Raw genomic sequence first — 10,479 nt, forward strand, 5'->3', positions numbered from 1 at the left:
ACAGATACACAAACACACACACACACACACGCGACCAAACGCACAATCCCCTCCAGGCCCTCGCCTGGCGGAGATAATGATACGGGTAATGAAATACCAGTGCCAATGTCGCAATGCTGAGACTTGAGAGCAAATGCTTCTTCTGCTCTGTCTGAACTCTCTGGGAGCGGTCGCCGCTGGTGTCTTGCGCTTCATAGCAAAAACCGATAAGATAGATGGGAGATTTATGGTTGTGTCCACACCTCTGGAAGAGGGACTGTTTGCTGTACAGCTATGTATTCCCACAGTCCTGCACTTGGAGACACAGCTATGGTAACCTTCAGGAAGCTGGAATCGCACATGCTCACAATGAACGGAGAAGCTGTTGTCACACGGAAGAATGCAGCCAATCCGTTTGCTGCGAGGGACTGCGTGGGATGAGAGGCCATCAAACGAACCTGGACGCGCTGCTATAGCTCAGATCTGCAGCAGCGTAACTGTGCTGTGCACAAGAAAGTGCTGTCAAGGGGGACGGTACAGAAAAAAAACAAACTGCATTGCACTCATTACTATTATTTATTACATTCATGAAATTCATTATTTGGCTATTTGCATATAAATCTAAAAAAAGGAATGCGAAACAATCAAGTAATACCACACCTTGTAAATGTGTCCATACTGAATCCCACAGTCTGCGAATGGGATATATTTGATGAATAATATGATAATAGGCACATGATAATTGCATACTCTGCTTAATTGCATACTTCAGTCTGCTTCAGTTACTCCTATTAAGCACTTATCCCAGTTATGTCCCACCAGTCCAGTGCTGATAGCATCATCAGGAGTGGACTGCGGTCTGTTTTGGGACCCACTAAAATACATTCCCTGTGCGAGACAGCAAACGTACGGGATGAAAAGTATGAAACCATCGCATCAAGCTCCGACGCTGCTCCAACTGGGGACGCGTTCCTCCTCCCGGCTCGCGGTGAGCGGCAGTGCCACACGCGCAGCGGCGTAGGGCGGAGTCAGACCAGTCTCTTGCGGTAGAGGGACCTGCAGAGCGGACACACGGGCGGCCCCTCCAGGCAGAAGCTCTCAAAGGCCTCCAGACAGCACAGGTGGAAGAGGTGGGAGCAGGAGAGCAGCAGCACCCTTCTCCGCCCCTCCTCCGCCCCTCTCGTCCCCGCGCACAGGGGGGTCAGGCAGATGGGACAGTCCCGAGCCTCCTGTCTGGCCGCCTAGAACGCAGCGGAGAATGGGCGTGACCGTTTGGGCCTGCCTGCTTTCAGCTGGGAAAAACAACAGGCTGGGCACGTGACTCAGCAAACAGGGGCTCAGCGCAGGGACGTTTAATTGGTCATTTTTTACGGCTCGCCCTGCACCCAACCCCTGGTTTTACTCATTTGCATGTCACCCTTGTTTGGCCTGATGGATTTATGCCTCTTTAATCGCTGCGTTTATCGCTCGCGTCGTTAATGGCAGGTATCTACAGTGCAATTAATCACCAGCGCGCAGACGGGTTCCTCACTTGAAAACCAGCCGGCTCGATAGACGCTTAAACGTTTGGTTATGAGGTCTGTAACACGTACAGTTTGTCCTCGTGAGAGCGGTGTTTGGTAAACAACCTGCAGTGCCCTCTACGGAGCCAAGGTTAAGCAGCTCCTGCCCTGTCAGTGACCTTTCCAAATAAGTTCACGGAGAGCACGTTTTTCCTGTTGTTGGATGACGCTACTCCAGCAGAGTGAAAAAAACCAGCCTGTTTCAATGGGTCCACAGGAACCCTAAAACCTCTTTCTGGAGAAGGGTTCCCCTGATGAAAATGGACCGTGGCCTATCTTTGTCACGACACTGCAGGATATCTGACATTCATTTAAAAAAAATCTGTACGATAAAATGTGTTAGGTGTACAAGTAAAGGTCTTGGCAATGTTTTGAAAGGAAAAAAAACAATTTGAGTTCCAACAGAATTTGCATAGCTGAGATGAAGTCTTTTATGCTGACAGTTATTGATATCAGTGCCAAGCCTCATGTTTTGCCTGCAGAAAGGTACCTTTTCTTGAATTTTCTCCCAGTCCTCTTGTTTTGTCTCTGAAATGTGCTGTTCTTCAAGCTGACGGAACACACTTCTGCTTGAGGCCAGTTCACAATCAATGGCACTGAGAAACTCCTCCACGTTGGTGTCACAGGAGCGGACAAAGCTGTCACTCAGCTCCTGAAACTGATTGTAAGAAATGCGTTATTCAAACAACACAGGTTTCAGGTAGGAAAGATAACGCAGAAGGCCATTTTTCATTGAGTACATTGCTATTTTAAACATTCGTTTTAGACATTATCTAAAAAATGTACCACGCTCTCCATTGTAGAGCTATTAGAAATTCTTTATCTTGAAAAGGTTTCGGGTAGAAATGAGCATCTTGGCTGCCCTTAAGCTGAATTGAGATGGGGAAATAATTCAATACTTTGGAAGGCTGCATGTGATCCAGTTGACCGGCACTTGCTCATGTCACAGTGACATCACAAGTGCTTTATTGCTGTGTTTTATCGCTAATTAAACAACTGTTAACAATTAAAGTGAGGTTTTATGGCCAACTTCTTCAGAAAAAAGCAAACAAAAAGTGCCCAGGTGAACTTTGTCCACCTCGAGGGGAACGTTTCAAAGCAATCCGTCTTGGTGTCAACAAATCACCTCCTAATGTGTTGACTTATGGTAGGACCTGAAGAACAAAATAAAAAGCTTGGTATTTGCCACGTATCAATGAATTGGTTGATAAGCTTTTTTTCGCTCTTTGGCTGGTTTAATATCCTCTCAGTCCTGCAGTTTTGTGCCACTGGCAGTTAGCAGCAAAATGACAGACTGTTTGCCATCTCTGTGTGACAAAGCAAGTGCACAGGCTGAACAAACCTCAGCAGCGCTGTTTGGCTTCAGTTAAATCTAAATTAAAATTGCCAGAGAGGTCACATGGGAAAAGGGCCACAATCCCTTTCACAAACGCGTCCAGCTATTTCCTCAAATAACTGTCAATATGACGGGGCCTTGAGCGGGGGGGGCAAAGCCTTGGGATGGGACAGGATTTAATTGGTGCCATAAATAGCTTTGCCACAATAATGCGACAGGCGCAAGCTAGGTTTATAGGTACAGATCAAAGCAATGAAGGACCCACGCCCTTCTCCCACCGCACACATTATCATGCCATTTTGAGCCTCATCTGGGCCAGGCATTAGGGGACTCGCATTTAAGACACAAGGGGGCAAAAAGGCACGGTGTCCTCGATGGTCTGTCAAAAGCTCCCTCCACAAATCCACCCAAGCCTCCTTCTCCCCCACCTCCGATGGTCAGATTTCATACGATCGTAAAAGCAACAAGAAAATGAGGTAAAAAAAAAAACGCTAACCGAAAACTGCACTGAGCTCTACAGTATTTGCCCTGGACCAACTCTGCGGATGCCTCTAACTCATCTGCGGCCTGATACGTCAGGGTTTTGCATTACGATGGGCTCGCCGACCTTAAATTGGCACTTGGCACGTAGATGAGAAACTGGAAAACAGGCAGCGTGTAAAATAAGCAGCCACACGCTCAGTGGCTTCTGCTGACTGGAGACGGTGGACAGTGCACAGTGAGGTTCACAGCAAAGACACAGTTTCCTGGGTGCTGTGTCTGAGATCAGTGCTCTGGAACCCCCTCCACCCCAGCCCCCCCCCAGAACAGACATGCTGTAAGAGAGGACATGTTTGTCTCACTAGAGGGCAATCTTCCCTTCCACATGCAGGCACACAGCAGAGTCAGAGGGCAGTGTCCGGCAAGGGCTGCTGGCCACACTGAGCAGGAGCAGCAGAAAGCCTCATTGGACAGGGATCCACTGAGGAGTCAATCAGCCCATTCAACCAGCCCTCATCTTTCTGTTCACTTACTCTAACACGACCAGGCCCCCATGCTCAGCTCAAAATCTCACTTCAAACTCTGCCTGCCCATGTGAAAAATAAAAAATAGCAAAGAAAACAATGCTGAAGTATACCTGTAGTTTACAGTTTTGTACTTAAGAATGCCTGAAGTATTATTAAAGTTTATATCAAGTGTGCTTTAGTATACTAAAAAGACTAAATCACCATGCTCAGCTCAGAAAGTTACTACAAACACGGCTAGTTTAAAGTGGCCATCCAACACATTTTGGTGTACATCATAGTTTATTAAAATTACTTAGTTGACTGCTACACTACTGGAATACAGCCTGCACTGTACAAAATGTTATCTCTGAACAGCGTATGATTTTATAGATATCAAATGCATTAAATGTAATAACAAGCCCTTGTGCTCATTTCCATGCATTCACTCCAACAGCTACCTCTATACGACAGGGATGCAAATGAACAAAATCCTATTACTAATCTGCCAGTCACAACCCAGATAGCAAAGCACTAAATGGATTTAAGTGAACGTAAGAGAATATATGCAATATATAAACATTTTTTAAAGTCTTCCTTTAGCTTAGGCTGGTGTTATTGAATCGTACATTTTTTTTTGGACTGTGTGCTCCCATTTGTTCTTCCCCTTTGGGCTTTTCCCAACTTCTAAAAAAGAAAGCGAGAGAAAAGCAGCTGAGAATGACCGTTTGTCCCGATGCGCGGCGCCATTAAAACCAAAGTCATTTTAAAGGAGGCTCAGCAAACACGCGGTGGGAGCCGCTCTTTGTGCCGGGCCTGGAATGTACAATCTGTTTGACCAAAACACACATTCCTTAATTAGGTTACACACAGCGCCGGATTCACACGGCTTCAAAGGCCCGGCTCAGATCGATGGGCTCCTCCGGCCCCCGTTTTGGAGCCCACCTCCGCAGCCTCGTTAGGACTGACGTGTTTACCGCCGTCCGTCCGTCCGTCCGCCGCTGAATAAACGAGGAAGAGCTCATTGGAACACAGTTAGAGGAGGGCTTTCTCAATGCGTTTCGCAAAGGCCTCCAGAATGTGCCTTGTTAACCAATTTACTGAACTGACAAGAAAGAGAAGGCAAGGTTGCTGCGCTCGATTTTAAAGAGGCAGGATGAGGGAAGGGCCTTTTTGGTCAATCGTTGTGTTGTTAAGAGGCGCAGTTTTCTGATAGTGAAGGGCTACATGATTTTACTGCAGTGAAACCAGCAGGGACTATTTTAACCTTTTATATTTTATCCTTTACCTTTCATTTTATCCTTTACATTTACATACAATCTTATCAACTTTCAGAACAGAATGGCACTCTGAAATCATCTGAAATCATCCATAATGCCCCCATTATTTTCAATAATATATCTATTTATGTACTTGTTTATCACAGCATGGGTAAGCACTGAAATACTAAATAATTCTGAGAAAGCCAAAAATGACACCATAAAGAATGTCCAAGATGCAAAACTAGTACTGCACCTTGCAAATTTCTCCCAGAAGCTGAGCACAGATGCTGAATATTTAATGGCGCACACCATCTATTTAAGAAGACATTCTGTACCTTTTGTTCAAAGAATTTTCTTCTTAACCCTTTGTCCTTAGGAGGCACTGTTTTCCTTACTTGCCTATACCAGTCCCGAACCACGTAGCCTCGCCAACATGCTTGAATCCTGTGATAAAATCATTTTTAGAAATATGAAAAGGAGAATTATTTCAGTTGGAAATGAAATGCTAACCTACCACAGCTACTTAAAATCAGAGCACCGACAGCAGTTTTGTCATAATAAACAAATGTACTGGGAATTTCTTCCACTGAAGCATGGTCACTGGCAACAGGGCAATATATGCAGAGCAGCTGTCCTAATTAAACTCCACTAAAGCACAGTGCTTTAAATGGACCATTCAGAGCTTTTTAACTCCAGCTATTACACCATGCCTGTGGTCCTCAGGGTGGTACGCAGCTGCCTTCCTGCCAGGAGTAACCGGTGCTGTGTGAATGAGGCGCTAGCCGCGCGCTACCTGACCGCGCATTTCTCCCTGTAGAGACGAGCTCCGTCATGTATCACTCTGGTCTGGTACTGTTCCTTCCTGCACATGGGGCAGCACTTCCTCCCAGAGAACTTCTCAAATGCCTGAAGACAGACCTGTGCGAGAAACCACGTTACCCTCCAGCAGAACAAAAATATTTATTTTATTTCTATCGAATGCCCCGCGTAGCATTAGGTTTCAGCATAGCAGAATATACGGTTATTGAGATTATGAGCAGAGATTCATGTTCCCTACAAGGGACAGAAATGAATTGCTGCGTTTTGGGAGAATAAAAGACTGTATAGACAGCACCACAGATGTACAGCAGGTTTAATGTGTGCATTTTTTGTGACTCGCTCTGTGACTCACCCTGTGGAAGACGTGGGAGCAGGACAGGAGGACCTGGACGGAATGAGGAAGGATACGGGCGTGAGAAGTTCCGCACATGGAATTCCATTACTTGTCCCAATATGCCTCAGCGTTTAAAAAAAAAAAACACTGCACCCTGCACGGCGATTTCAAACGGTACATAAATGCGTCTGTCTTCAGCTACAGACGAAAGGCCTGCTCTCACCCTCATACGGTTCACAGCTTCTACCCTCTGCCTCAGTAATCCCCATCAGTCCAAACAGCGCACAATTGCTTAAGAAAACCATTTCATTACCGAAAAATGAAACAGCGAGTGATGACAACCACAAACCTAAACCCACTGCTAGATCGTCCTCAAACCCCCCCCCCACCCAAACGTCCTTTCTCCACCTCTGCTTTGAAAAATAAACAAATAAATGAATTCATACAAACACAGACATTGCTAAAATAAGAGAATGTTTCGCGTTTAATGATCACGCCGTATGTGCAGCACCCAGGGACCCCAGTAGGTGAGTATCGGTGTTCGATATTTGTCTGAAGCCTTCCCATAAGCCCTAGGAGAGCCGCGAGGACGGCGTGAGGGACGTTTTCCCAGGGGGCGCTGGGACACGGCGGGCTCCAGCTGGGGGAGCGGGGAGCTGGGCTGCGGCCATCTCCAGTCTACCTGCGAGCCGTTCTTCCGTCGTCTTACATGCGGCTGCCATGGAGAGCAGGGAGAACAGCTGCATTGATTTCTCATTGTTTTTGGCCTGGCCGCCTACTCTTTCGCCAATGAAAAGGGCACGCCGCAGTGCACAATCTATATCCAGAGACGAGGCCCATTCCCATTAGTCTGGGGAGAGAATGTCTGCCGTCACCAACACAGCCAAGACCCACCTGCAGAACAGTCCACATCTAGGCCTGATTACTGAACACTAAACAATTTCAACTTTAATGGTGCAGATAATGAATGCTTCTCAAATGCACAAATTAACAAAGATGCACTATTCTGGAGATGTGTACTATCCTGGAGATGGGCCATGACTATCCATCTGACAACACAACTGGTATCAAAGAGGCACAAGACATTTCAATACATAGAGACATCCATCCCAAATTTTTCTAGTTTCTGATTCAGTTCTTTCCCCTTTAAACCAATATTTAGAGGTGCTTCTATGGCAACAGTGTTTTGTGATGTCATGTCTTCTGTCCTGCCTTTGTGATGGGACTGGAATTTTTAAAGGGAACCAAACAGGTGTGAAGACCGTGTGACCCTCACAGCGGCACGCCGATTGCCACACTGTCACTTGACAGCTGAGTAACGCCTGAGTCAAAAGGCCACGCGGAGGAGCCCTGCGCCGTGCCTGCACAGGTCAGGGCACACACACACCGCTGTGGCCCCCAGAGCTCGCAAAAGCACAGTCGAACACAACAATACAGCGAGATCAATGCTCCAGGCGTACCTGAGGCTGCAGTCGGAACTCCTCTCTGCAAATGACACATGGCTGGCTGGAGTCTCCTTCGTCCACAGACCTGGACTTGACCCTGCTCCATTCGTCCGCCGTCAGCGGCGCGGGCGGGGCATCGGCCAAACCGAGTTTCTGAGCTGCGGTCGCAAACAGAACAACAGCGACAATGACAACGCAGTGTGACAGAAAGAGCTGGAATGATATCCAATGGACAACATCTCTTCACCCTCCCCCCAGCAGTCACTTTTTAACCCTTTAAAGAACAGGTTTTTTGGTATGTTCTCTAGAACTCAGTCAGTATTCTAGAACTCCATTGCTTACAATCACCAGTAACATAGGCTATCTGTGATCTTACATCACTCAGGATTAATTAAACTTCTGCTTACTGTACCCAATGTCATTGGTGGGGGACTGGGATCTAGGACGTATTCTTTCTCTTCTGCCCCATGATTCCAGCGGTGACTTTGGTGTCTAACAACGTTGTTTGCAGCAGGTTTTCTGGGTCTTTGCTTCCTTTGTGAGCTCTTGTATCCTTCTGACAGAGGATCGCACAGAGACAGACTGTGCAGCTGCAGACTGCGTGATATGTGGTCTTGCAAAGCAACTGCAGCAATGGCAAATTTACTGTCACTTCCTTTTGACCTTGCACACTGTAAGGAGAAGAGGCAAAACAAATTAAAATAATCCTATTTGCTTTTTTATTTATGAAATGACAGAGTATAGCCTTTAAAATTCACTGCTACTCTTGAGTGATTCACCTACCTTAAGTGAAAAAAAAAAAATCAATACTACCAAAAGATCAAAATAATTTTTTTTGTGGCATGATCATAATTATGGAAACACCAGATGTCTCAACAGATAAGAGACATGTATATTTAGTAAATGTCCTTTATGGATTGTAGCGCAAGCAGTGTTCTAAGCCGCAGTGAAACATTTATGGCAGCATCATCATAGGGTTTTATTTTTTTAGTAGAGATTCCACAGATAAGTCTCCTAGAGTATTACATAAAAATATCACTTTGATTGTAAATACGAATCGTTGCCAGGTAGCTACGGCATGTTCAAACTTCACAGACTGCCTCTATATATATGGTACATATTTAAGGTAATTCGTTTATCCACGTAGATTTATTTTTAACTCGTACATAACGTAAAACGTTATTTCAGTGATGCTTGTTATGAAATTAAATGAAGCGTATCCCTTTCAGGAAGCATAGCTAACTAACTATAGGCAGCTAAAGTCTCTAATCTAACTTTTTATGTAGCTGCTAGCTAGCTATTTAACGTTAGCTAACGTTATCTTGATTCAAATATAGCATGGCATTAATTAAATTTAGCTAGCTACAGTCAGTTCACTCAACTACTAGTACTAATGCAACTTTAGGATTAACTCTACCTACCATAGAGCTAAGTACCAATATCTTATATTGAAGGAGAGATGTGTTATGTTTGTGGTTTACTTTTGTTAGCTGCCTAACTTGGCAAACATCTTGACTTCTATTCTAGCTGGTTTACGCTAGGATGCAAGGTGGAATAACTAGACCAGCACAGTCGCACAACTAACTCATGCTAACGTTAGCTTACTTTCTTCCCGTTTTAGTTAAAACCAAAAACGTTTAAAAATATCTAACGTGATATGCTACTGAAATTATATTATTCACTCAATGGGTCGCTTGTTGTAGCTAACGGTGAATAAAAATCTAGGCGTTAACAGCAACAGTTGAAGATTTCAAGAAATGAACTGAGCAGTAAAGGAAAACAAACCTGCATTGTGTTCTGTCAAGGAAGTGTTTACACAGTTGCTAAGCGACGGAGTTCTTCTAGAGTCCAGACAACGTGCTGTAAAGATGTCCTTCCCAGGTCCCAAGATTGAAGAATGAAAAGACAGAAAAGGGATCAAAAGGAAGTGTTTGAAAAGAAGAGAACTGGATAGAAAGGGAAAACCTAATATATGGGAACACAATGAAAACTCTAAATTTCCTAATTAATGTGTTCTATGTGTTTGCATCATTATTATCCTGTTCAAAGGAGTCTCTTCTCTCTTCTTAACACCTTAGAATAGCAACCATGATAATAGCAAGGGAAATAGCCTACCCTGAAAAGAAGAAACATATTTGCACTTCGAAACTATTTTGAAAAGTCCATTGCCATATGTCTACTTAGATGTAATAGACTGGAACATTGACGCATTTCTATTGGGGAAAGAAAAATGTGTCTATTTCGAGTGTGTGTGTGTGTGTGTGTGAGAGAGAGAGAGAGAGAGAGATAGATAGATAGATAGATAGATAGAGAGAGAGAGAGAGAGAGTGTGTGTGTGTGTGTGTGTATAGTGCATACCATATATTTCTCATGGTTCTGGTAGCTAGGTAACTCGCCCTGTCTGATAGAGTAACTTCCTTCAGAGTTCACAGCTGAAGGATACACTCAAAATAAGCATACAATTTAGCTGTAACTTGAAGTTGTCTGTGAGCGGCGCTGTCGCAAGGAACCAAATGGCTGCCTCTTTTTTCTTGCTGCACACATCATTGGTTTCTGTGCACGTGATCGGGTGTCTCCACACGCGGACAGCTGACAGGCACCATCACATGCTCGATTGATTCTGTAATTGTTGGACCTTTGTGCTGCCAGGTGTCCGCATTTATTACAGTGCGATGATTAATGATCACTTGGTGGGAGTTTTCCCTCCCATAAAGTGTGTCATTTTTGTCAGGCTCATTACAAACAGCATGTAATTTACA

General features: G+C 44.8%; 1 protein-coding gene across 2 annotated transcripts; it reads right to left on the minus strand.

Annotated features, from left to right (window-relative positions):
- Positions 1–519: 519 nt before the first annotated feature.
- On the minus strand, positions 520–9,654 carry rnf32 (ring finger protein 32). Of its 2 annotated transcripts, none has more exons than XM_035412561.1 (8): positions 9,506–9,654; positions 8,133–8,391; positions 7,736–7,878; positions 6,294–6,326; positions 5,916–6,040; positions 5,458–5,566; positions 2,032–2,199; positions 520–1,220 (listed from the first exon to the last, which is right to left on the minus strand). In XM_035412561.1, exons 1-8 carry the CDS (start codon positions 9,509–9,511, stop codon positions 1,008–1,010), a joined length of 1,056 nt encoding a protein of 351 aa, XP_035268452.1. In that variant the 5' UTR covers positions 9,512–9,654; the 3' UTR covers positions 520–1,007. The 2 variants fall into 2 exon arrangements, with proteins under 2 accessions (XP_035268452.1, XP_035268453.1); XM_035412562.1 differs by lacking the exon at positions 9,506–9,654 and adding an exon at positions 9,142–9,471.
- Between the last annotated feature and the right edge of the window lie 825 nt (positions 9,655–10,479).

Source organism: Anguilla anguilla, chromosome 4, assembly GCF_013347855.1.
Source record: "Anguilla anguilla isolate fAngAng1 chromosome 4, fAngAng1.pri, whole genome shotgun sequence".
Lineage (NCBI taxonomy): Eukaryota > Metazoa > Chordata > Actinopteri > Anguilliformes > Anguillidae > Anguilla > Anguilla anguilla.